This window comes from Vanessa atalanta, chromosome 18, assembly GCF_905147765.1.
Source record: "Vanessa atalanta chromosome 18, ilVanAtal1.2, whole genome shotgun sequence".
NCBI classification, from domain to species: Eukaryota; Metazoa; Arthropoda; class Insecta; order Lepidoptera; family Nymphalidae; genus Vanessa; species Vanessa atalanta.
In genome coordinates, this window is record NC_061888.1 from 8,321,929 (window position 1) to 8,349,783 (window position 27,855).

The 27,855-nt window shown below is 32.2% G+C and overlaps 3 protein-coding genes across 5 annotated transcripts; 1 reads left to right on the forward strand and 2 right to left on the reverse strand.

The window, feature by feature from the left end:
- Nucleotides 1–245: 245 nt before the first annotated feature.
- On the forward strand, nucleotides 246–27,153 carry LOC125071028 (bifunctional glutamate/proline--tRNA ligase). The gene is made up of 30 exons (XM_047681080.1): nucleotides 246–388; nucleotides 475–816; nucleotides 1,029–1,179; nucleotides 1,459–1,572; nucleotides 2,229–2,355; nucleotides 3,008–3,200; nucleotides 3,828–3,999; nucleotides 4,777–4,935; nucleotides 5,022–5,096; nucleotides 5,573–5,717; nucleotides 6,391–6,638; nucleotides 6,782–6,989; nucleotides 7,231–7,419; nucleotides 16,703–16,909; nucleotides 17,554–17,754; nucleotides 18,159–18,383; nucleotides 18,609–18,695; nucleotides 20,068–20,214; nucleotides 20,504–20,611; nucleotides 21,371–21,517; nucleotides 22,000–22,117; nucleotides 22,681–22,829; nucleotides 23,082–23,282; nucleotides 23,710–23,827; nucleotides 24,000–24,139; nucleotides 24,364–24,490; nucleotides 24,792–25,033; nucleotides 25,355–25,515; nucleotides 26,463–26,606; nucleotides 26,973–27,153. The coding sequence occupies exons 1-30, from the start codon at nucleotides 352–354 to the stop codon at nucleotides 27,136–27,138; spliced, it is 4,848 nt and encodes a 1,615-aa protein (XP_047537036.1). The 5' UTR covers nucleotides 246–351; the 3' UTR covers nucleotides 27,139–27,153.
- Nucleotides 8,266–11,928, reverse strand: LOC125071029 (serine/threonine-protein kinase PRP4 homolog). 3 transcript variants are annotated; one of them, XM_047681083.1, is made up of 7 exons: nucleotides 11,727–11,928; nucleotides 11,367–11,382; nucleotides 11,128–11,217; nucleotides 9,788–10,644; nucleotides 9,439–9,710; nucleotides 8,982–9,349; nucleotides 8,266–8,678 (listed from the first exon to the last, which is right to left on the reverse strand). In XM_047681083.1, the coding sequence occupies exons 2-7, from the start codon at nucleotides 11,373–11,375 to the stop codon at nucleotides 8,445–8,447; spliced, it is 1,830 nt and encodes a 609-aa protein (XP_047537039.1). In that variant the 5' UTR covers nucleotides 11,376–11,382; nucleotides 11,727–11,928; the 3' UTR covers nucleotides 8,266–8,444. The 3 variants fall into 3 exon arrangements, with proteins under 3 accessions (XP_047537039.1, XP_047537038.1, XP_047537037.1); XM_047681082.1 differs by having other exon boundaries at nucleotides 11,134–11,235; XM_047681081.1 differs by having other exon boundaries at nucleotides 11,128–11,235.
- Nucleotides 12,841–14,362, reverse strand: LOC125071030. Its single transcript, XM_047681084.1, has 3 exons — nucleotides 13,998–14,362; nucleotides 13,702–13,872; nucleotides 12,841–13,552 (listed from the first exon to the last, which is right to left on the reverse strand). Exons 1-3 carry the CDS (start codon nucleotides 14,307–14,309, stop codon nucleotides 13,130–13,132), a joined length of 906 nt encoding a protein of 301 aa, XP_047537040.1. The 5' UTR covers nucleotides 14,310–14,362; the 3' UTR covers nucleotides 12,841–13,129.
- Nucleotides 27,154–27,855: the final 702 nt, after the last annotated feature.

A 27,855-nucleotide genomic window follows, 5' to 3' on the forward strand; every position in this document is an offset into this window, starting at 1 on the left:
ATTTGTTTGAAATAAATAATCTAGTCTTTAATGTTATACATGTAATAACGTTAATAATTAAAGATTATATACATTGTTTTGTTATTGATTTGCAAAATAATACACTAAGCTGGTAATTAATTTTTATTTACTATCCAAATCCATTGTTAAAAGTCAGGGTTTTTAAACGTAGACTATATACGTCATTCTCAAGGATCAATAACAAAATTCAAGTCAATTTCAATTCAAGACGTATACTTCAAATTATTTGACAGTTCTGTACATCGTGTGCGATTTTAAGTCTAAAAGTTCAATTATAAAACATATATAGGTCTATAATTACTTTTTAAAAACTATAAATAAAACTTTAACATGAAAGTTCTATGTAACAGAGCTAAGCCACCGTTAGGTAATTTTTCACACTAAATATATTTATTTTCGTAGCTTATAGAGCGAGGATTAAAATAGCACTATACTATGAATACTACATTTCAGGTGGTGTGCTTGCCGCAGAATTTTATAAAGCAGCCGGCAAACAAATAGATATCGAGTGGGGCAATGTATCTTTTGTTAAGTTTGAAATAGACTCGAGTTCAACTAAAACTATTCAATATACAACTAGTAATGATTTAATAAGAATACTTGAAAGTATTTTCAATAAATCAGCGGATCCTTTGGAGAAAGTAACATTGAACCAATGGTTATCCTTTGGCCTTGTGGTGGAAGACGAAATTCCTAAATCTCTTTTCTATCTTAACAAGATACTTGGTCCTCAGACTTACTTAGTTGGTGAATCATTAACACTGGCTGACTTGTCTATATTTAGTGTTCTGTATGGTAAGTAATATGCTTATAAAACATATCATATTGTTACTGATATCATATCATATTTTTATGTCATATAAGATAAAAAAAAAACTTCTACTTCCATACTTTCTTTATTGTACTTTTAGTAAATGGTGCTACTAAATAATCGTAAGTTATATATGTCATATTGATTAAATTATATGCTTTCTTTTAATATAATAATTGTTATTTATATTTTTCAGAATCTAAGTCATATAATATTATACCAGCACATGTTCCATTACCCAACATAAAGCGTTGGATGAGTCTTATTCAAGCCCAAGCGCCTGTTGTTAAAGTTCTTAAAGAAATGCCAGCAGATGTTCAAGAAAACATAGCTATGGCAGCCTCCGGGTAATGAACATACTCAACTACTCATTTAAGATAATTGAAATATATTAATTAAAGTAATCATTATCACTTATTTTATATACTAACAATAATTTCATATAATCTTTGTTACACAAATGCAACTGGACATATTCTAATAATGCTTGGTAATGATGAAGACTTTTTAACTACTGAATTTATGCAATTGTTATGACTATGGTAAAGTTTTTAATGTAATATATCAATATTATAAGTAAAGCTAATAAAAGTTTAGTAATCTAATAAACTGTATATATTTTATAGAAAGTCTCCACCAGTTAACAAAGAAACAGGAAGCAAGCAAGAGGGCAAATTCGTGGAACTACCTCATGCGGAAATGGGCAAAGTTATTGTACGCTTCCCACCCGAGGCATCAGGGTATGAGATTCATCATCATCTAGATTTTTGCAATACATATAAATACAATATTTTATTGTCACTGATGGTAAGTGGTCACCACTGGCTATGGACATTAATGCTGTAAGAAATATACCATCAAGTAAACCGCTGCCACTTTTTGAGTTTATTAATTGACATATACTTTGATATTAACATTGAAATTAAATAATTTTAGGATGAGTAGCATGTCTTTAGATTGGTTTGCAATGGATAACTGATATAAATGCCACTTTACAATATTTTTACCATTGTGTGCACTTTAAAGTAATAGCTCTATGTGTATTATAATTTTAGTTAGTGCTTTATGGCAATAATGTTCTTTATTTAGTAATGTGTAAGTTCCAGGTTTGGCCTTACTGTGCTAAAGTTCCCTTCTAGCACAAGCATTCGGTTTTTATTGGAGACAACATAAGAATATTAGTTGCATTTTGAAAATAATTGCAACAATTACAATAATAAAATAAATGAATCTCATTAAATAAAATTGCTATTAAAATCAATAAAAAAGTGAGTTTGTGACATACAGTAGTAAAGTTACCAATATCAGAATTAATAAAATGTTATCTGCTATGTGAGTTTGTAATAAAAATTTTAGTGCTATTTAAGGTTTATGCTTAATAAATAAATTATGTTAGGTATCTTCACATTGGTCACGCGAAAGCTGCTTTGCTGAATCAATATTACCAGCAAGCATTTGAAGGGAAATTAATTATGAGGTTTGATGACACAAATCCGGCTAAGGAGAATGCTGACTTTGAAAAGGTAACGAAAATCGATTTGTTCTTTGATTTCACAAAAGCCTTAAAATTTTAGTTTTAAAAAATTTTTTTTTTACCTTATGGTAGTAAAATGTCATATAAATAAATAGGTTCCATGGTAGTGGATATAGTTGTATTACTTATGAGAGTTGATTCAAAAAATGGTCTGTCATAATGTATGAAATAAGAGTATCCTTAACTGCCAGAATAGTTCTACTGTAGCTGCACTGTAGCTGCTGAAATTGACATTGAAATTTAATGCAGATGTCTAACTTTCTCTCTGTAATTCCGTATCACTGAAAGTATCTTGTTTCTTCATAGTTTACTGTTTAGTTTCAGCAGAAACATCTGAATCTCATTCATTTTGAAGGACACTTTTGATACAGGAGGTATCAAAAGTGTCCTTTTGAGGTTCCTTTTTAATTCTCCTTACCTCTACACTGCAAGATAATGTAATGTAGGTGACTAAGTTGACATATTTGCCTGTAGAGAATGTCACTGTTTAAACTATTTCCTACACTGATATTGAAGTGAGAACAACCAGCTAATATAACTTGTATTTCTAAAAATGCTATCTTACATACCATAGACGGTAATCTACTAATTATTATGTATGCCTAAACCTAGTTAGTGAATTAATAATAATTTATTTTTAGGTCATCCTCGAAGATGTTGCGATGCTAGAAATAAAGCCAGACATTTTCACGCATACGTCAGAGTATTTCGATATGATGTTACAATACTGTGAAAACCTTATCAAGGAAGGTAAAGCCTTTGTCGACGACACACCTCCTGAGCAAATGAAAAACGAAAGAGAACAGAAAGTTGAGAGCAGAAACAGAAACAATTGTAAGTCGCACATTTATTTGACAGTAATTATAAACATAACACAGAATTATTTGATCATGACTTGAGATTTTTACTCAATTTGAAAGGTTTTTTTGACGATGTTTATTTGTATCTTTTTTTTTATGGCATTGGTTGGCGGACGAGCACATGGGCCACCTGATGGTATGTGGTCACCACGGCCCATAGACAAAGGCGCTCTAAGAAATATTAACCATTCCTTACATCACCTATGCGCCACCAACCTTGGGAACTAAGATGTTATGTCCCTTGTGCCTGTGATTACACTGGCTCACTCACCCTTCTAACCGGAACACAACAATACAAAGTACTGTTATTTGGCGGTAGAATATCTGATGAGTGGGTGGTACCTACCCAGACGGGCTTGCACATAATATAAGACTTAAAAGAAAGAAATGATTTATATTAATAAAGTTTGTTTAATGCTGGTTTAAGTATGGTATAATTTTAAGAATTTATTCAAAAATATAATATCTTTGGGCATTGTCTGTCTTTGCATAATTTGTGCGAAAATAAATAAAAGAATATTATTAATTTATTAACAGTTTATTTAATATGAAATACTTATTACTCATTTTTTGTATTAATAAATTAATATGAATCCAACAGCGGTTGAGGAGAATCTGCGTCGATGGCAGGAGATGGTGAAGGGAACAGCAGTGGGAGTACAGAACTGCGTTCGAGCTAAGATCGATATGCAATCAACTAATGGCTGTATGCGTGACCCTACTATCTACCGTTGCAAACCCGGACCGCATCCACGAACCGGTACCAAGTACAAGTAAGTTATCATCGCCTAAATCGCCTATTCCAACCATGAAATTTAATTGACGTGATATCTTTGGTCAAGTTTTTGAATAATCTGTGATAGTCATTATGGATTCGTGAAAAAATGGCGTTTTGAATGTGGGTAACGTTATCATCGGATCTCTAGGTTATGTATTTAATTGAGTTTTGAAACAGTTGCTTTATAATATTAAATATATATCAATAAACATATAGTGTAACAACTATGTGTTTATTAACATACGAGACATTAGAACACGTGCATCTTAACTGATGATTTCGGATTCAACCCAGTCAGGCACCATTGAATTTTCATGTGCTTAATTTGTGTTTATAATTCATCTCCTACTCAGCGGTGAAGGAAAACATCGTGAGGAAACCTGCATGTGTCTAATTTCAACGAAATTCTGCCACATGTGTATTCCACCAACCCGCATTGGAGCAGCGTGGTGGAATATGCTCCAAACCATCTCCCCAAAGGGAGAGGAGGCCTTAGCCCAGCAGTGGGAAATTTACAGGCTGCTCATGTAAAATGTAATAGTATATATTAATAAACAGATAGTAGTGTGCAAATCAATATTTTTAGTATTTTTATTCTTTTTCGATTGGAATTGGGTTTATAAAATATTAAGAAGCCAAAATTATATACTTAGAATGTATTTGCTTTAATAATAATATCTTCTTCCTTGAAAAGTGAAATCAATGAAGATAAATGTTGCAAATTAATATTGTTTACCATTAAACTTATTAAACTGAAGTGTTTCCGTTTTAGAGTATACCCAACCTACGACTTCGCGTGTCCGATTGTTGACGCAGTGGAGGGCGTAACGCATGTGCTCAGGACGATGGAGTATCACGATCGAGACCCTCAGTTCTATTGGTTTATAGATGCCTTGAAGTTGAGGAAGCCATACATTTGGGAGTACAGTCGGTATGTATGATGTTGTTATTTTCTTCATAAATTAAAAATATTATTAAAGTAAATTTGTAAATTAAAATACATAATTTCTGTTTCAGATTGAGTATGACAAACACTGTATTGTCGAAGAGAAAACTTACTTGGTTCGTGGAACAAGGGCATGTAGATGGCTGGTAAGAACACTACAATCATTAACGCAAGAACCTTATTTAGTATATATATATATATGACCGCATTCAAAAGTCTGGAGGACCTGGGGCAACAGAGAAGTGGTGGATTTATTGTTTTACAAATGAATTTGAACATCGATAATTTATTTACTCTATGTGTCATTAACTTTTGACATTGAAAGTAATATTATTATAATTTTACTATATTTAAAAATATACATTCAAATCGTTAATTCGGACTCTCTAAATGTTGAAAACACTCTCGTGAAGGCCCCGGGGCAGTTGCCCCGGTTGCCGTGCCCTAAATCCAGCCCTGCTATTTTTAAACAGGTGGTGTTTTTTCACTTATTTTATATATATTGGAGACTGGTTTAGCTTTCAAAGATATGCATAGAATTATTCTATTACACAACTAGTGTTAGGAAATACTTAAACATGGTTGCATAGTGAGTTAGTAAGTCGGCGACGGCTGTCCGCAGGGACGACCCGCGCATGCCGACGGTGCGCGGCGTGCTGCGGCGCGGGCTGGCCGTGGAGGCGCTGCGCCAGTTCATCCGCGCGCAGGGCTCCAGCCGCTCCGTCGTCTTCATGGAGTGGGACAAGATCTGGGCCATCAACAAGAAGGTGCCCGTTTCGTCTGATTTTTTTATTACTTGTTGATCACTCGTTTAAATAAAAAAAAAAGAATTAAATATACTCTTTATTCGAAACGGCTCATAAAGGCACTTTTGAATCGTCGTGGTACGGTGTTGAATGGAATGTAAAGCCCTCACCGATTCGGAAAGTAGATTCTACCAAAAAGAACCAGCATGAAACTCAGAACTTACCCTTTTTATACAGTAGCTCGCTGGCTATTTCAGTTACTTGCTTCCTTGTTCTCTCGCCCGGTCACTTGGTCAATCGTTCAGTTACTTACTCATTCGATCGTTTCCTCACTTTGACACCCAATTAAATGTGTCTTTTGATTTACTGATACTTTAAGAAACATATTTGTTAAAGGTGAAAGTTTCTGCTTCAGAAAATATTTCCACAGATAATCCCAATAAGCTTTCATCGGCCTGAGATTTGAACCCGAGACATCAGAAATAGATAAATAGGTCACAGCCTTATGTCATAGGTAGAGTGACCCACATATGAATGTTAACTAAGATGTTCTCTCTTGTGCTCCTCCACCCTTGAAACTGGATTAGTATAAAGCCCTACCACTCAATGTTTCAAAGTATTAACGTATTCCCAATATTCCAGAGTAAATAAATGTACATAATTGAGTACAACTCAACATTAATTTGTTTTTTAGGTTATAGACCCGATAGCTCCTCGCTACACTGCTCTAGAAATGAATCCAGTGCATGTAAATCTTAGTGGAGTTACCGCAGACAGTACTTTGACCGTAGCGTTACATCCCAAAAACGCGGACGTTGGTAATAAAACTGTTTGGGTGTCAAAAAGACTCCTCATAGACCAAGTCGACGCGAAGACATTGAAGGAAGGAGAAAATGCTACGTTTATTAACTTTGGAAATATTATGATTGACAAAATTCACAAGTAAGTAACATCATATATATTTAAAGTAAACTATTTTTAAATCGACTAAAACCACTATTATGAACACAATTTTTAAAACAAGTGTGTTTTAAATATTCACATTTGTAATTTTAGGCCTAACTTTATAATATAATATTTACCAGGGCACCAGACGGCACTGTAACAAGTATAGACGCCACACCAAACCTCGAGAATAAGGATTATAAGAAAACACTCAAAGTGACCTGGCTCGCTGATACACCACAGTCTAATATGGTTGAGACATACTGCGTGTATTTCGACCATATCATATCCAAACCATTGCTGGGCAAGGACGAAGATTTCAAGCAGTACATTGGACATCAGACCAGGGTAAGTTTTTGAGGTTTTACTGAACAATGAGAGTAGTTTTTGAAGGTTAAATTTGAGGACCACATATAAATTGTCAAGCTAAGTTAAAAGATTAAAAAAAAACATGAGTCTATAAAAACAATTTATTTTTTCCTGTCAAGGAGTTCCATTTTTTCTTTATACTTGGCTTTTATGCTTAAAATTATTATTTTGTCTCCTAATTATAATTTGAACATGATACAAAAAAATTGATTCATGACAGTGGGAGATCCAAATGCTGGGCGAGCCGGCAATGGCCCAGCTGAAGGTGGGCGACGTGATCCAGCTACAGCGCCGCGGGTTCTTCCGCGTGGACGTGGCCCCCGCGCCCCCCTCCCCGCACACCGCGCGCGCCGCGCCGCTCGTGCTGTTCCACGTGCCCGACGGACACACCAAGGAAATGCCAGGGCAGGTCAGTGACATGATTAATTGTCGATTATAAATATTATAATCTTAACAAACTTAGTTTATGTCATAGAATCCTATAGAGTCTATTGAAATCGATGATCCGGTTATTTTGCTATGTTTTTATATAGAAAATCTATAAAGAAAAACTAATGCTATTACTAGTATGTTAACTAATTTCTGTTGAATGTTGATAAATAGTATTTTCATCAATGTAGTAAAACATTCATCAACCCAGCGAAACCATTACCACCATTTAGGTGTACCATACCATTTAGGTGGCAAATGTCAAATATGTAAAATTCGAGACTTAATTTAGTACCAGCTTAAGACAACAATCTTTTTGGAGTATACTCATTACCTCATTCTGCTACAAATACTGCTGCAGCACGTCATTGGGTTAATATTTCTTAGTGGTCAATACTCGAATGGAGAGGAAGTATTACCAGTTCCTTGTTTTAAACCATTACATGCAAACAGTTCAAGATATAGTCTCGTCATTTATGCGATTACATACACCAAACAAGATTTCTAAAGTAAGTAATATGGAAAATGTTATTTATGTTTTCCATATTACTTTTATTAATAGATATACAAATAAAATTTATCATTCACTTTGACCATGTTTCATTTTTAGCCTTAAGACCATATTAGAAAACGAGTGAATCTTTAACAATCCATTTTACGTCCTGCTAGGTAATTTTAAAGCTTTTAGCATAAGAAATTTGATTCGACAATATGAATATTTAGAAACTAGGATAAAAATTAAAATGTAGGAAAGAGGAAATTATCTTACATTTTTTTTAACTCATCAACAGGTTTTCAAAGTAAATAAAATAATAAAAAACAAGATTTTTTTTTTATTGCAACAAATATAAAGACCTAATTCGGGGTTAACAAAAATAAACAAATGAATCGATACTCTTAAAGTATAGAATATAAAACTAATCTTAATCTTAATCAGTAGCAAACATTATCTTCGGACATTTCAAAACTTTAAAGTGTTTTCAAATTGAAGACAACCAAAATAAATCAACAATCAAACATTTCGTAGATAAACGGATTTGAATATACAAATTCAATAGGTAATCTATTATTCGGGTACATAACTAGCATTTGATCCAGTAAGCTAAGTAGAGAATGAATCTTTTGAACATCCATAGATTTCTGCATTTTTGTCCTGGACGGCGCCCAGTGTTCGTAGTAGGCATCATAAACCGTTTTTGATATTTTATTGCTCCTTTTAAATATATTCTTTACCATTTTCTGCAAATGAAAATTAACTTTTATAAAACTTTGTTGAGTTTGTGAAACCTATTATTTACGAAAATAGAGATTTAATTGCTCTCTACAAGTGCTCATCTAAGATTAATTCTTTAACTGTATACCATTGTATTGGCTTTTATATATAAACTTTATTGCACACAAAGACACAAATCATCCAAGGACAGGATTAAAAGTGGCCACTGTGTTATAGCAGTCTCTTACAGGCAATAAGTACAAGATTTTAAAAACTAGCACTGATGTAATATCTTAAATACAAACAGAACAATCTTAAACAATACATACCTCTTCACTGCGACCATTTTTTTTCTTAAACGTTCCATGATCAAAATATTTATTACTATAGTATGATCTGCTTAACATTTCAAGAGGTATGTCTCCTAAAGTACACATTTGCCTATACAAAATATCCCAGTTGCAATAACCAGGAAATAATTTCTGACCTGTTGCCATTTCATATAATATCAAAGCAGTAGACCATACATCAATGCTGAATCCAGCAGAGTAACCTAATATCACTTCTGGTGCGCGGTATGATATAGAACCTATATTTGGTGTCATTTCAACCTCACATATGTAATAGGAACTATCAAATCCACATAATTTAAGTTTTGTGTTAGAACTGTTAAGTAAAATGTGAGAAGGTTTAATATCTAAAAAAAGATCAAAATGTGTGAGATTTTATAAGAAAATTAATAATTAAGTATAACTTAAATTAACAAATTGTTGAAAGTATACATACCAGAATGTACTATTTCATTATTCCTGAGTAAAGTAACAGCTGCTACAAGCTGCCGAGCAAGATCTTGGACCATATTAATATGAAACGGTTTCCTCTCCATTGCTATTTCTAAATTGGTGGGAAAAAACTCCATCAAAAAGCACCAATAACCGTTAAGGCAAAAAGTATTTTTTAAATACACACAGAATAAATTATCTCTTGGAATATCAGCTTGAATCTCCATTAACATTTTTCCTTTTTTAATGCCAAGGAAAAATTTATCTGATTTATTACTGAAAAATAAATTGAATACATACAGTTAAAACAGTACCCAGTTTAAATGCACTTTAAATAATTAAATTATACAAACTTCAACATCTTAACTGCATACTTCTCACCAGCAGAATCTTGGCATGTAAATATTCTAGAAAATTTACCATGGTGTGTTACTGATTGCACCCAATACTTAGTATGTAAATAGTAAGACATTTTTCTCCCTAACTCTTTACATAACTTGTCTGTTTTGCATTGAACAGTATTTATTGGCACTGTATTATGTTTATTGAATATTATCTGTTTTTGTGACTCTTTTTTCTTTATAATATCATTAGGATTTAATACTTCCTTTTGAATGATATTAGTGTATTTCTTATCTTTTGCTATAACAATGTTATTGTTTAAGAGAGTAGGTATATTTGAAACTGAACATATATTATTTTTAATGTCATTAAACTCATTTTTGCCCATATTGTTTCCCTCACAGTCAATTTCTTTAGAGTTACTTTGAATTTCATGATTATTACTGCTAATATTGTCTACCAAAACATGATCAGATTGAGACTTTTGTACAAGAATTTCTGTTGTACCCATACCATCTTGGTTTCCATTAACATTGTCAGAATTTATAATATTAGTGGTATAGCTTTCCTCTACATTTTGATTGGTATTTAAAGTAATATTTAGTACATTTTTTGTATCTGATCCACTGACAACATATTTTTCTTCATTATTTCCATTATTGTTATGATTGTTTACTACATTTGTTGATGATTCATTACTTAAAACTATTGCATTGTGCTCACTTGCTAGAAGTGAACTGTTAGGGTCATTTTCCTTTTCTTGCAATGTTCTATCATTACTATCACAATTATATAAGCAATCAAGTATTTCATCAATATTAAAGTCATCCAAAAAACTTAAGTCTACATGCTGAGGTGATTGACTTTGCTGTAGAAATTAATGTTATTAGGGTTGGATTTTATTGAAATTATATAATTTTTAATTTATTGAAGTATCTAATACCATACTTATATATTTTATAAAATATTTTTAAAGTATTATTTGTGCTTATGCTAAATACTACTTTGAGTGTTTTTAAAAATAAGCAAAATTTTTAGAAATTATCATTGTTTGATATAAATTAAATCAATAAAAGTGTATTTATTATGTAAATATATTATTGCAGAGATTGCTGTAACTAATTAACGCTAACACTTGTTTACAAACAAACCAATGTCCTGGATCATTTTATAGTATTTATAAAGAACATTTAATAGATTTTATAAAAATGTTGAAATCATTTAAGAATTAATTTCATAGAAGAAAAAAAAACAAATTATCAGTAAAAAATTAAAATAGTATGTACTAAAAAAATATTTTTAAAACTTGACAATTTATTTTACATTAATAAGTAATTAAAAACATATTTACATTTACCAGAGGAACTTCCACCTTTGGTCTCTTAGGTGATGGTGGATAACACACAGCAGTCGGAACAATAATGGTGTTGGGAGTTTTATACTGAGTAAAATAATTTTTCTATAAAACAAACAGTTTTTCTATAATAAAATTTTATTAGCAATATAGTTCATTATTTTATAATTTTTTAAGAATAACTGTTGTCCCATTTCTTTATCAATTTAGTTTTATTAAGAGAAACTCTTTCTTACCTTAGACATTTCATTTCTGCAAAGAAAAATGAAATTATGAGACTATCTACTTAATTGAAAATTATTTTTTAAATTTAAAAGGAATAAATATTTAAATAGGAATGACCAGTGGACTGAGAATTTACTGCTTAAAAATTTCTAATTAAATGGCCGGCTTAGTAAAAAACCGGCTTAGCATAAAAGAAAAGGAAATTTCTACAATATATTGATTTGATTCTTTTAAAATTAGTTTATATATGTTTTATTTTTGTATAGGAATAATACTAAATAATTGCTTGCAATTCAAATAATAAAAAACAAAATCAATGCATACTCAAATCGTCAACACGCTTAAAATAAGTTAAAAATGCACAAACTTACAATCGGATATTATTTAAAATTGTGTTTAAGTTTCACAGCCTCGTTTTTCTTATGAGATGATATTGTATACTATTTATTTGATAAAGTTGCTTTTTCATTTAATTCGCTAAACAACACTATATGAATTAAACTGAATCATTACGAAAGTAAACTTTCAAATATGTTTTTTTCTGTTCCAATCGTTAATAATTCACGCTGTTTGTTGTCAATTTTGACGTTTCTCGTTGTGATCAAGGTTGCTCACTGATAAAAAAATAAATAGGTACTTTTGGATTAGGTATTATGTAAACATATTGTGAAAATATCGAAATTTAAGATTAGTGACATCATTTATAATTGAAGAAAACCAATAGAAAAAAACAATGGAGTAAAATAAGTAAAAACAAGATTCATTATTAGAATAAATATATTTTTCTTAAAATAATATAATATGCGAGCCTTGACAGATATTAATGAAGTACATATCTTCTTTATTGTGTGCAACAATCGGCGGCAGAGAAGGGGCGGCCGAGGGAGCATGATAGTATAAAAGAGCTAATGTTTGCCGCCACAATATATGTTTCATTCGTAGTTCTTACTCTCAACGCGCACCAATTAAATGGATGAATCACATCAAAATGTAGCGTAACTAATATTAGAATAATAGAGACATATAATCAAGATGTATTGATTTATCAGTAATACTTAGTTTCAATTTTTAGTGGCTAATAAAACTAGTTTTGTTTGGTAACAGCCAAACAATAATGTTGTCTTAGATTTTCGCGATTATTACACATTGAAATAAAACTAGTTTTTAACGGATTTAATCGCGTATATTAATTATTTTAACATCCCGACGTTTCGAGCACTTTGCAGTGTTCGTGGTCACGGTCTGACAGACGTGGTCAGTCTGCCCGTGACCACGAATAATATACGCGATTAAATCCGTTAAAAACTAGTTTTATTTCAACAGCCAAACAAATAATCAGAACTTTTAAAAATATTTATTTATTGAAGTTTAATCATAATTTCAAAACTTGCTATAATGAAAAAGAACAATTATTTATTTTAAATTTTGCCATTTGCTTTTATAAATTAAAACTTTTAATCATACATCCAAAAGTTTTATATTTTAAAATACATAAGAAAAATGTTGTTAGAGTATTTATATAAAATAATATTATTCTCAAATGGACTACATCACGAAACTATGTATGTTGATATTATTTTTTCCCCCAAAACAATCAAACAGTTACATAATATTAATATACAAATTATTGTAAAGAATACTTGTTGAAATCTAGTATATTCAAATATAATATTTGGGACACTTTCTAGAATTTTCTATAACTAAAAGAAAATGTAGAATTATAAATGTATGTATTTAATACACTAATAACAAAATAAATTTTAACAATTATATTCTATAGATCACCATAAAGTTCCTGCTTTATGGAATTATTATTTACATTTACTGCAGAATAACATGGTTTATAATTATATTCAAAGTTACTATTTTCTTGTTTTTTTAATACTTTATCATCTATTTTATTGTCACTTTGAACATGATTTTCATACAGGTTTTCTGTGTCTTTAAATTCAAGCATGAAGTTCTTATTATTATGAGTAATAAATGACTCATATTTTGACTCTTCTGGACTGATTGTAGGTGAATAAACTTCATTTTTTAAATCATACATATCCAAATATTCCTTACTGTCATCTGCTTCCAGTACTAAAGTATCCAGAGAGTTTATAGAATCAGAATTGTCACATCTATTTGAGACAGGAGAAGAAGGGTGTTGTCGGGGGAACAAAGTCCAGTCATCATCTAAATCTTTCATTCTCTAATAAATAAAAAACAAATGAATATATAATTGCAAAATCAAAAAGAAAATGAAATATACATTTAAGAATTAAAATTATCTGAAGTAAAATTTAACCATATAATATTTGAATGATATAAATTATGCTAATGTAAAAAATAAAAACATACCTTTCTGGTTGACTTCATCAAAGTTTCAATTTCATCATCTGTATAAGAGCCTAAACTGCCAGAGCTAATGTTATCATATTCAAAACTATTGTTTAATTCATCACTTATTTCAATAGAGGATATTGATGACAAACTCATTCCTCTTTTCCGTTTTATTTGATGCTTCATGTCCTAAAACAATAATTTGAACTTTAATGAAAAAGAATATAATGGCTACATAATACAAAACAAAAGTATATTGGTTATCTTTGGGTTATTTTTTAATAAGGTTTATATAAAATAAAACTGATACTTACTTGTCCTGGCTCTCTGGGCTTTTGTTTATGTTGTTGCGGTATTCTTATATATTTGTTTTTCTTTGCACACATTCCTCGTAAGCAACGTGGAACAGATCGATCTTTTAACTGTGCCTTAAAAACAGGATATTTCTCTTTTAATTTATGTCTGTTATGTGACTTTCGTATCTTAGTATTGAATTGAACTTTTATTGAAAGTTTTTCCTTTCTTCTTTCAACAGTTTTAGATAAAATTAAACTTTCTCTTTTATCTTTATATTTTAATAGTATAACTCTCCTTTTATAACAAATATTTTTATCTGGTTTCCCCATTATGTACGATGTATACAAAACAAAGAATTTGTAAGTACCTAGAAAATTTTAAAACGTACCCTCACGTAGGTAAAATGTTTTGTTTATTTAATGTTTTATTAATAAAATTTTTGATTATTTTGCACAGAACAAATCAACTTGTAATCAAGTAACGAAATAAAATATTAGTTGTAATAAAAACACTTGTTAGAACAAAAAAAAATTAAACATCTCTTTTTTTTTAAGCAAAATGCTAAGATTATTTTTATACTTTGAAAGAAAAAAAAACGATAGGTGATAGTTATTTTAGTAAAAAATTACACTATAATTTTCAATAATCAAAATTCAAACAATTCTCATTGACATATTTAAACGTTTTTGACCTTGCATAAATAAACCACGTTTAGAAATTAGAACTATCGTTAGTATGTTTTTTAAGGTATATAAATAATATAAAATATACTGTTAAATATATTATTAATTTTATTTCTAATTTCATTTAGTTACCTTAACCTGTTATGTTGGTTATAATACAATTACGATTATGACCATTATTTAATGAAACAATTTCACTATAATACTCTTAGAGACAAACAGAAAAAGATAAAACTATTGTGTCACATCTGCGCGATCATCTCGATTTAATCACTAAACTAACTTTCCCTGCCATTTTCTTCCCTTTTCCATCACTGTGACACAATTTTAGTTTTGAACAGCTTGTCTAGTAGTGTACATATAATTCAATGCTTTAGAATAATTATTAATTAGATTGTTGCATACAGTACATTACGCGCTGTATGTAAATTATTTAAATTGATGTTTATAAAACACGTTAGCCAATTACTGAAACATTTATCTCTTATAAACATAGATATTATTAATTCAAATCAAGTAGATTATCTAATAAATAAGTTTATTGTTACTAATATAATCAAAGCCTACAGTTTATACTTAGGTATGTACAGTATTTATTGTTAAGACCTCAAATGTTCCCAATAATGACAAACTTTATTTCACAGTTTTAAAAAAGAAGACTATAAATAGACAAATACGGTAAGTATTTGTCGATTTATAGTCTATTTTATTTATTATGTTATGTTATTTTATTTATTTGTCTATTTTTAGTAAAAAAAACACAACAGATTGTTAAAATTGTTATTATTGTTTCTAAGTAATGCCACTTGAAATGTTTGAAAATTAAGTTATCTTTTCATGTTTCGAATATAACTGGGCTATAATTAACTATATCCAATCGAAAAAGGAATAACGATTGACAAACCTTAGATTTACGTATTCCATGGGATTTTCTAATAGCACAGCTATATTGTGCGCTGTTAGCTGTTGTTGATTAATATACTTTTATTTATAATACAAAACTATTCCACTTAAATCCTTATGGATTTAAGTAGGTATAAATATTCTTTAACTTTACTTCCAAAATACCGATAACCGCTTCGTAGACGTGGCTTTGGTCCTCTTGAGCTTGGAATAGACTAAATGGAATATGTATAACGCAATTTCCCTAAGGTTGCGTGGGAGTCAATCATTAATCAAAGGCGTCCTAATAAAACTACCTCGTAAAATGGATGATTCATTTGTACTGGAAGTTTATCAACATGGATTTACATCATTCGACCAACCCGTTGTAATATTTTGGTGTGTGTAAAAAAATTTCGTTACCTACTAACTTATCTTATAATAAAAAAAATATATTCTTAGTCTTATAATAAAAAAAAAAAAAATTTTTCAACGTCATTAAAAAAGATTCGATGTCTATAAGTTGATTCCCTTCCCATCGTATGATCGAATGTTGAGTTTTGTAAAGTGAAAGTAACACCGCGTGTCTACCACGTCAAAGAAAAAAACGTTCAAATTTAGTCGCTATGGACTAAGAGTATACGCGTGTGTTATTGTTTTAATTATTGATGTTTTAATTTAATTATATATTTATATTTTATATTTCTAATAATAAAATAATAATTTAAAAAATAAGTAGCTTAAGTTTTCACATAGTTATTTATTTAATTTTTTAAAAATAGTGATTAAATATGGTAAAGTATTAATTTTAATTAAAAAATAATGGTTTGAACACATAAATGATTGTTTTGAATATACTCCGGTCTTTTTAGAAATGAGTAGACAGATCCCGAAACGTAATCCGTAATTATTTTTTATACATAGTGTATATAAGTACATAAATTACTTGGTGGTAGGACTTGGTTCAAGCCCGTCTGGGTAGGTACCACCTACTCATCGGATATTTTACCGCCAAATAGGTGTTGTTGTGGAGTTTGGAGTGGAGAGCCACGCTGTTGTATCTGAATAGATCTATAAACATATGCTCATACTTACAACTATTATATATGTATATGTAGAATGCTTAAACCTAATATATGTAATTATTTTTTATACAGCCAAAATCCGTTCAAACAACACAAGTCAAACAAGTCACACCTACTGTGAACAAAAATAACGAAGTTGCCAAATTGATCAGCGATATCGCCAAGCAGGGCGATGTTGTCCGATCGCTTAAAGCTGCGAAAACTGAAAAGGTGCTGATCGAGTCAGCTGTGAAGTTATTACTGGATCTTAAAGCCAAGTACAAAGCGGCTACAGGTCAGGTGTGTATCTCTTGTTTTTTTTTTTTAAATATTGGTTTGTGATTCTATATTAAAGTGTCAGTCTAACATGCATTTTTATATTCATATTTTTCAAGATGAAAACGTAAAGCTATCACCGTTCGAAATATAGTTTCTTTGGGAACGAAACAAAAAAGAAGATTGAGTTGTCATTTACTAATTTCGCGTCTTTATATCACCTTGTCGTATATATGTCACTGTAAAATTGTAAATAGGTACCGTTATATTATAATGTATCTCGCGAGATTGTAAACTGTAGAAAGATTATGAACCGTAACATACTGCTTACAATTTAACGCATTATTTTTCGATAGATTGTAATCTATCGAAGTGCGTAATTTCAGTTAAATTATAAAGAGTAACTTAACCTAACCGAAATATCATAAACTATCGAAACTTTTGACGTTTTATTTTGAGTAAAATCACCGTTCACAATATTTCAGCAGTTTGCAAGATTGATTACAATCTAACGGTATTTACAATTCTACGGTGATTTATATTTTTATGACTTCTCCTTCTTACTTATTTTTTTCAGTATAAATCAGCACATTCTCAATGTTTCTTAATATTTTTTTATTTTCAATGATTGGATTGGATAACATATAACAAATATTTTCTCTAAAAAGGATTGGACACCAGGCGCAGCGTCTGCAACTACACCGCCAGCTGCACCTTCAGGTGATGAGTCTTCGTTAAACGAAGAAATAACCAAGCAAGGGGATCTGGTCCGTTCACTGAAATCTGACAAGGCTGAAAAGGCCAAGATCGGCGAAGCTGTTAAACTATTACTGGATCTGAAAGCCAAGTTTAAAGCTGTTACTGGCCAAGTTAGTATTTTTTATCAAGTGTATTTTCTCTGCAATTGTTTTGTTTTGGTTACCCTTAAGGACATCCAGGTTTTTATATTTATGACTAGCAGTTTGTAAGAACCTATACACCATACAAGTCTTGGTCTATCTATTGTACAATGATGGTACCTACTGTGTCTATATTATTTATGTTTTTTTTTTTTATGTAGTATATAATAAAAAAGCAATTGGGTAATTATACTCAAACGTATCGATAGAAGACTCACGAACAAAAATACGTTTTCAATTTTATACATGAGATTAATGATAATTACCATTTTGTACTGTTTAATCGCCAAAGAAAAGTATTGGAAGTATAATATAAGCACGGACAATTATAATTTGGCCGGTGATTTTTGTTTAAAATCCCTTTTCATTCGAAGGAATGGAAACCGGGTACAAACACAGCACCTCCTGCGGGTACGAGCGCAGCACCCGCTGCGGCTGCGGCGCCCTCTCAAAACGCTGATTCGATCAACCAGGAGATTATCCAACAGGGTGACTTAGTGCGCTCACTGAAATCAAGCAAAGCTGAAAAAGCCAAGATTGATGAGGCTGTGAAAATATTGTTAAATTTGAAAGCTAGCTACAAGGCGGCCACGGGACAGGTATTCGTATAAACAAAAAAATATATAGGTATAGAGTATAGATCTAAACTTGATTTTTAGTCTTATTAAAAAAAAAACAAATATAGCTTTGAAATAAAAATAAAATGAGATCTTTAAATTATTTGGCCAATGTCAAAAGTAACGAAGTTTGGGATAGTATAAATATGTTATTATATGAATGTATATGCATGTATAATGCTTACTAATTTAAGTATAAAATCCCAGGACTGGAAGCCCGGAGCAACACCTCCTTCGAAGTCACCTACATCAGACGCTAGAGCAAAAGAATCAAATAAGGCGAATACAGCTCAGGTAACTTTGACATATATGATTATTTATGTTTTTTAGCATTAGCATTAGCAGCCCGTAAATGTCCCACTGCTGGGCTAAGGCCTCCTCTCCCTTTGAGGAGAAGGTTTGGAGCATATTCCACCACGCTGCTCCAATGCGGGTTGGCGGAATACACATGTGGCAGAATTTCGTTGAAATTAGACACATGCAGGTTTCCTCACGATGTTTTCCTTCACCGCCGAGCACGAGATGAATTATAAACACAAATTAAGCACATGAAAATTCAGTGGTGCCTGCCTGGGTTTGAACCCGAAATAATCGGTTAAGATGCACGCGTTCTAGCCACTGGGCCATCTCGGTTATTTATGTTATTTAATTGTTATTATTATGACATATTTTCGAACGAATTAAGTACGACGGCAGAGTAGATTCCAAAAAAAAAAAAACAAAATTTACTCTAATTAATTTATTAAAACAAATTTATTATAAAATGTATAACGACAGTTGGTCGATGTGAGAACTGTCACTTTAAAATGACACTTTGACGTTTTAAAATAAAAATTTTACTTAATTTAAATTCACAAATAATTATCAAAACTTAGTGTCATAAATATTATTGTTAATTTCACTGAACACATTTCATCACTTGACTGACGCCATTACACATAACTTAATCAGCAGACCCCTCGGTGCGTGGGAATGTAACACACGTTGTTTTTATGAAGGATGATGAATGTCACACACGTAATATTCATAACATCTTAGTTCCGTAACGTTGACGTAGCCCATTTACTACGAGGTGGCTCAATTATTCGACTGAGTTCCTATATTCAATTATTTTAATTTTGTGTCTTTATTGAAACTTATACTTGAATTATTTGATGGATTGTTAAGTAATTTATTGTACGAGATTTGTCCATGAAGTTACCAATATTTTTATAATATAGAATTAAATTTTATCGTAATAACTTGATTTAATATTATTTCAAGTAATATCAAATAAAACTCGATGTTCATACTAAATGTTTCCTCTTGAAACACGTATTCGATTACATAATTATTTCATAGTTTTTCTGCAGCTGTGTAAATACTATTTAATCGATTGTCTTATTACTTCTTTTGTACAGAACACTTTAAAGTTCACAACTTTTTCAGACGAATATTATACTTCTTTCTTAACATATTTTAAACTGTTTAATTTTGTTTTTTGATTAAATTTTATCGTGAAACGCTTAAGTTGCTTTACGGAGCACCAGGATCGAGAACCAATATCTGACAACTGTCTAATTATTATGGTACAGCTTAGGTCACAGACTGTCGACTTTAATAACTCCGACCAACGAAATAAAATTTCATTGGTTATATTAAATTATACAATTTTTTTAATTTATAGGATAAAAATCCGAAGGATCAGGCTTCGGTTTCACAAAACAGCGACGATTGCAAAATTGCACTTGTCTTGGCCCAGATCGCAGCTCAGGGGGATAAAGTGAGGAAAATTAAAGCTGAGAAGGCTGACAAAGGAGTCATTGATGTTGAGGTAAGTAGACTGAATAATCTAACAACTACATGAATTATGTTAGAAAATTATGGCGATATAGTCACATACAATATTTGTGGAATACACGTATCGAAATAGTGATTGAAAATAAATTCTAGAATCAAGTGTCCAATTACTTAAGTTTTTTGGTACAGCAGCTTCTGTAATCTAGAAAATTAAAACATTATAATTGATCACAGTTTATGTCGTTTTCAAACCGAAGCTCAACATAGCCCGAAGACATATTATCAGTGAAACTGTGTTGATTTCATATTGTGTATTGTTTCAGGTGAAAAATCTTTTGAATCTGAAAGCTCAATATAAAGCCATCACCGGCACCGATTGGACACCCAAGACCGTCGCTCCAGCGCAGGATTCCAAAAACAAATCGGTCGAGGTATTATTATATAAGTTTTATTTTTTTATGTTGTGAAATATGTTCCTGACATATGTTTCCTATTTGTCGTTATTACTAATATAGAAATACAATACATAAATAAACAGAATAAACTCATAAATTTTATCATATTTAATTAACTTGTCGTAAGCTTCAATTTATTCAAAGACAATAAGGTGATCTCATAGACAATAACTATTTCTTAACAAATTGGACGTTTTCCTAAAAAAGCATTAATTCTATTATTACAAATTCTAGCAATAAATGTTTTCGCTACGTTATTTTATGTTAACTTTACAATTAAATGATTACTATCAAGAACGGCAATGCCGTCGCAATGGACGGTAAGGGGGGTGATATAACAAGTGAAGTGGCGAAGCAAGGAGACCTCGTGAGAGGTCTCGAAACCAAGAAATTGGACATGGTTTATTAAATATATGAACTTGGTCTCATATGGTTTCGTTCGGCACGGTTGCATATCATAAGATGATAGTTCCGTATCTCTAGTCGGCACTTTTGAAGTTATAATGTTTTACGGAAAGCGCGCAATATCTTCCGTTTCTTCTTCAAAATTCTCTCTGTCCGAGTCGTATTTGCTATTCGGATACGTCGATTGTTAGATTTAACAATTGACGAATCGGAGAGGTAAAAGGTAGTCAACCTCTTATATTGTTATACTTTTAATTCTGTTAAAAACTAAGACCATTGTCAGGACTCTAAATACAGTACGTCATTTTTAATAATAAATTAATTGACCAGGCGACAATAGAAGCCGAATCAAAGGCGAAATGCCAAGCGGAGACCGGCGCCGCCTCAGGCGCGACCGCGCCGCCCAAGGACAACAAGCAGAAGGAGAAAAAGGAGAAGCCGAAAGAAGTTAAGAAGGAGACCAAACCTAAGGCGCAGGTAAGTTATTGAAAACTCTCTGCAATATTTTTTTACTAAATCGATGTGTGTCATAATAAAGTCACCCAATTTACCAAACATACGTATATGTAACGTCTTGATGGTAGGGCTTTTTGCAAGCCCGTCTGGGTAGGTACCACCCACTCATCAGATTCTTCACTCTTCTGCCGCCAAGCAGCAATGCTTGGTATTTTTGTGTTCCGTTTAGAAGGGTGAGTGACCCAGTTTAACCACATGCACACGGGACATAACATCTTAGTTTCCAAGGTTGGTGGCGCGTTGGTGAAGGAAGGTATGGTAAATATTTCTAACAGCGCCAATGTCTATGGGCGGTGGTGACCACTTAACAGCAACAAAATATATATGTTATACCTAAATTTTATGTGTGCTAATATTAGTAGGTACGTACGTAAAAACAGACAAACGCAGCGGGTAACTTAATTTATAATTGATGTAAATAATTAAATGTGTTTACAATACAGGTATCGAAGCCAGCTAAGGATGAGTCGTCGACCGGCCCCAAGAAGGTCACCCGTCTGGGGTTAGAGGCATGCAAGGAGACAGACCTACCGGAGTGGTACTCACAAGTTATCACTAAATGTAAGAATCAAATATTACGTGGAATTATAATATTTATAGCTTGAGTATGCAACTCTCTTTTCTCTTTTTTTCGTAATTCGATCGCACGGAAATCCAAAACAGTCGGAAAGATTCTAAGCGTCTGCCGACGGCTTAACGTGCTTTCTGAGGCACGGTGTTCTAAAAACTTTCACATTCCGAAATGCTACTGAGGATTTCTTATAAGAAGACCCCTCCCCCCACCCTAAAAACAGCATTTATTTTACAAACATAAAAAAAAATAAAAAAACGATATTTATTTTTATTCAATATTTTTGGTTTTTGGTTCAATAAACATTCAGCAAAATAATAATTGTTCCATAAAAAAATCGGTCAATAAATGAAATGTCTATTATAACTATTATAGATTAAAAAAATAGGGGTGGATTAGAGTGAGTGAGTGACGTTTGAAAAAAATACAAATAATAGGATAATTGTTAACTTTATTTAAAAAAAAAATTAACGTGGAGGAGCGTATTTATGTAAGTGAATTGATCTATAATTTACATTTTGATATATCTTAATGTGTGTTGTTATTTTAACAGCGGAAATGATCGACTACTACGACATATCCGGCTGCTACATCCTGAGGCCGTGGTCGTACAGCATCTGGGACGTCATTAAAAATTTCCTCAGCGCTCACTTCAAGAAGTTGGGCGTTAAAGACGGGTATTTCCCGATATTCGTTTCAAAGGTTCGTAGATTTTACGCAAAATGGTCTCTCAAATACTGATTATTATATTTTTTTACCAATATGAGATATAAAATGTATGATTTCGATTGATTAGGGTTTATTTTTTTTAAAACGATAATAATCAATTTTTAGAGTAAAAACTTAGAGAAACAAATAAAAAAGGTAGAGGTTTATTCGAAAGAGACGCTCAATATTCCACACAAATACTAAAAATAAATGGACATCATTTACATGAAGTAATTACGGCTGCAGGCGGCGCTGGAGCGCGAGAAGGCGCACATCGCGGACTTCGCGCCGGAGGTGGCGTGGGTGACGCACTCGGGCTCGTCCGAGCTGGCCGAGCACATCGCGGTGCGGCCCACCTCCGAGACCGTCATGTACCCCGCCTACGCGCGCTGGATCCAGAGCCACCGCGACCTGCCCTACAAGCTCAACCAGTGGAACAACGTCGTGGTACGCACCTGACAGTCGCACCGCGCCCACTAAAGATACCCACTAAATACGTATTCTTAATATCTAGTTGTGTGCTCAATTACATTATAGGAGACCCCATCATACACTATTGAAAAAATATATATTTAAACGCTGTTACGAAAGAAAGTAATGAAATAATACAAAACAGTAAAAAAGCTGTTAAATATTATAAACCTAAATCGTCACACCTAGTAATACGCTTACATAGCCATTCACTCTATACGTGGGTGAAGCCACAGACGGAAACCCGTGTCGCGTGCGAAGTATTAATTTACTGAATGACATAACTATGAAAATATACCATATAGTAGTATAGTACGTAGTTAGGCTTATATAATGAAATCTATTATACTGATAAACCTATTCTATTATAATATAATTGTAAGTAAAACAATCTTCGTATCAGAGATGGGAGTTCAAGCAGCCGCAGCCGTTCCTGCGCACGCGCGAGTTCCTGTGGCAGGAGGGACACACTGCCTTCAGAGATCAGGCCGAAGCCGCAGAGGAAGTCTTGCAGATACTCGGTAAATACATTTATTTTCCTTTTTTAGCACAAGCCTCTTGCTACCTTAAAATAGGTACGGATAAATAAAAAAAAAAAACTGATTGATACGTTACTATAATATTATTTTAGAAATAAAACGAATCCATACCAAAAATAAAGAATTATTTACGTATTACTTATCTTATATATAGATCTGTACGCGCGGGTGTACGAGGAGCTGCTAGCGATCCCCGTCATCAAGGGACGCAAGACCGAGAAGGAGAAGTTCGCTGGTGGCGATTACACAACAACTGTGGAGGCGTACATACCCGCCAGCGGCAGGGGAATACAGGTACGATACCTCTACGCTCTTAGACATGTGTATTCCATACAAAATTGTAAATAAGTCGATTTAGTGGTTCAATCGTGAAAATTCGATACGTGTAATAAACGAATTGATACAGACAAGCGGGTAGGACGTCTAACCAAGCTCTCTATTGACCCACCATCCCCTACATTTGCTAAATTCTCAAAAGACAATTTTATTTGTGATGTATAGAAAATGTGTTAATTCAGGGCGCAACTAGTCACCACCTCGGACAGAACTTCTCAAAAATGTTCGAGATCGTCTATGACGACCCCGAAACGCAAGAAAAGAAATACGTGTTCCAGAACTCCTGGGGACTCACGACCAGAACCATTGGTTAGTAAGATTAAATAAACAAATCGGCACACAGTCAGCATCCTTCGATGACGTGTTCAAACAATTCACCCATAAATGTCACACATACGACCAAATTGCTAAGAACACTACATACTAATATTATATTTTTTTTATAATGGAGTTACATTTTTATTTCAACTTTTTTGTCACGCTGTATGATTCGCTATCGATGTAAATAACAAAAAATTTAAATATTGCCCTTTTAATCAAAATTGCCGTTTTTATAATTTGGAGCAGTAGTTTGAGGGTTATAGAATAAGCTCATGTGGTCGTAAACTAGGCGTGATGGTCCTCGTGCACGGAGACGACCGCGGGCTGGTGCTGCCGCCGCGCGTGGCCGACATCCAGGTGGTGGTGGTGCCGTGCGGGGTCACCGCCGCCAGCTCGCCCGCCGAGCGCCGCGCGCTCACCGACGCGTGCCAGCTGCTGGTGGACGAGCTGCTGGCCGCCGGCCTGCGCGCCGAGGGCGACTACCGCGACAACTACTCGCCCGGCTGGAAGTTCAACCACTGGGAGCTCAAGGTACATTGTGCATTGCTCTCAATATATATATATATATATATATATATATATATATATAGCTCTCCGTCAACAATATGGAAATATAAACGCCAGTAAAAATAATAAAATATGTAAAATTTCATTAATTTACTAGAACGACAGTCGATCGAAGTGCAACGTTAATAGCCAACACGTACAACTCAATGATTTTGCGAATTAATTCTTTTTTTAAAAAATAATGACGGACAAGGACAAAGATATTATGTCGTCTGTCAGTCTGATTATCGTTATTGAATGTTGGCGATTCGATGATGCTATTTTGACGACCTTGAACACTCGTAGGGCGTGCCCATCCGAGTGGAGTTGGGCCCCAAGGACCTGGCGAAGGGCACGGTGGTGGCCGTGCGGCGCGTGTCGGCGGAGAAGCTGTCCATCCCGCGAGCGGACGCGCCCGAGCGGCTGCGAGCTCTGCTCGAGCAGACGCACGACGAGATGCTGGCCAAGTAAGACTATACTATTTATTTTTGATAATCTTTAGTTTTTTAATTTAATTGAAATGCTCCTAGCATCATCTAAAATGCTATGGTATATATGATATCACAATTTACAAAAAAATATCTCAGTTTTCTTATTTTCACCCAATTCAATTTTCGACATAATAATTTTTAAATTCAAATTAAATTTAAAAAATACGATTGTCATTAATTAGCTATAATCCCACTTTGATATAAACATTTTTAATATTAGCTCTTCTTTTCCTAGATGTCACTACGGATCCTCATAAGTATATTATTTATCCTACTAGCAGTGTTTACTTTTATATTTGAGTTTCTCTTATAGCACAAACCTATTTGAATACTATTTTATATATTTATTATTTATAAAAATAATAAATGTACTATACTTTATTTCAGTCTTTATTTGTGCAATTTTAAATTATATTTACTTGGCATATATTTATAAAAAAATGAATAATTTAATCTGATTATTATAATAGATGTGTATTATTTATATATAATACATAGTGATATTTTTTTCCAATTTGACCAATTGTGCAACTTGATAAATAATAATATCAGAAGACGGCAGTGTTTCCTAAGAATCGTTAAATTTAAAGCTCATAATTTCGTAGATGACTTAGAATGTATTTACTATCCATTAAATTTTTACATAAAGTAAAATGCTATGATAAATACTGTTGGAGCTTAGATGACCTATTATTTAAACTACGTGAATTTTCACCCAAGAGTCGAACACAACATGTGTTGAACATGAACATGTGCTTGATTCGTATTAATAATTAATTTCGTATGTGGTTGAAAAGGAAAACATGAGTTGTCCTCTACCTCGTCCTCGGTCTCAAAATAATGAGGTCCTAGCCTAGTAGAGGCATATTAATAAGCCTTAATTTTTTAATTAACACATATAATTTTAAATGTTTTATTTTTAGAGCAACAAAGGAACGCGACGAACGGTTATCGTTTGTAACTAAATGGGAAGACTTCACCAACGCCTTGGAGAGGAAGCATATGCTTCTATCGCCATTCTGCGGTGAAATACCATGCGAAGATAACATCAAGAATGATAGTGCCAGGTAAACGATTTTAATTGGACATATCAATTTGAATATATAAAAAAAATTGAAAAAAAAAAATATTTTAATGTACAACAAAATCTCTAGTTTATATAGAAGTTATACATAAATCTTTCTTTATTTTCTTTAATTCTATTTGTCATTACTTGGAAATGATTTTTATATATTTTAAATGACATATTCTCCTTTTTATGTAAAAAAGACAGTGTGTATATCTGATATGAATATAATATTCGTTATATAATATAACTTATCAAAATATATATTTAAATTTTTTGACTGGCAATTTTTTCACAATGTACGTTTTTTATATAATAACTATGAAAATTAAAAAAATATTGATAAGTGTTCCTTATTATATTGCAGAAATGACGATGACCAAACAACAGAAGTTAAAGGTCCTGCTATGGGAGCGAAGTCTCTTTGCATTCCCTTTGAGCCACCTCGTCAACTCACACCTGAAGACAAATGCATTCACCCAGCATGCCAAAATAAACCCAAGTTCATAACACTCTTTGGTCGAAGTTATTAAAATTATTAATTTCTATGCAAAATAAATTATTCATATATTCTCTGTGTTTTTTTCATTTACTTTCATAATAGTAATAAGAATTATCATTTTAATTATAACTGAACAGTTGTGCACAATCTGTAAACTAGACTTGCTAATGATAGATGTAAAAAAGGTAGCTATTGTTAGAGACTAGCCCTAGCCTCCAATATGGTGCTACATCATAGGATATCATAATTATTTATATCATTAATAATGTCACATTATTATTATTACATATTATTGCAATTATTATTGTAATTAATTGATCAATAATTTGTACAACTTTAGTTAATATTATTTTATATGGAATAACATTTAATACTGGCATGTAACACTATTTCTTATTTTAAAAGTGATTGAGCTGTCATAAGGTAAACAATTGGATGATTGTGAACATTGTAAAAATATAGAGACAGATTGAAACATCATTGTACAACTTAATATTATTTTGCCATCCCAAACTACTGAAATTAGACTATATTTGAAGTGACTAGTAATATAAAAACAAATTAATTTCCACAAAACAAATTAGAAATTTAATGACATTTACCATTAAATATGCTGTTTCTCCATGATAATGTTCCTGCTTATTGATTGGACGTTGGCCTCTATGAAATTTAAAGAATCTGGCTTATATATTCTTGCCCACTCACCATCTTCACCAGACTTGACCACAGTAATTTTTTTATTCATACA

Bases quoted from the DNA above. Each gene is read 5' to 3' on its own strand.
- LOC125071030 (XM_047681084.1), bottom strand. From the start codon at position 14,309: ATGGGGAAACCAGATAAAAATATTTGTTATAAAAGGAGAGTTATACTA. The intron at 13,873-13,997 runs GTAAGTATCAGT...TTATTGTTTTAG, and splicing joins AGCCCAGAGAGCCAGGACAA to GACATGAAGCATCAAATAAA. The intron at 13,553-13,701 runs GTATGTTTTTAT...TTTATTTATTAG, and splicing joins TGATGAAGTCAACCAGAAAG to AGAATGAAAGATTTAGATGA.
- LOC125071028 (XM_047681080.1), top strand. From the start codon at position 352: ATGAAAGTTCTATGTAACAGAGCTAAGCCACCGTTAG. The intron at 6,990-7,230 runs GTAAGTTTTTGA...GATTCATGACAG, and splicing joins ACATTGGACATCAGACCAGG to TGGGAGATCCAAATGCTGGG. The intron at 26,607-26,972 runs GTAAACGATTTT...ATTATATTGCAG, and splicing joins ATCAAGAATGATAGTGCCAG to AAATGACGATGACCAAACAA.
- LOC125071029 (XM_047681081.1), bottom strand. The intron at 10,645-11,127 runs GTAAATATGTTT...TAATTTCTACAG, and splicing joins TGGAAGTTCCTCTGGTAAAT to CAAAGTCAATCACCTCAGCA. The intron at 9,350-9,438 runs GTATGTATACTT...ATCTTTTTTTAG, and splicing joins TAATGAAATAGTACATTCTG to ATATTAAACCTTCTCACATT.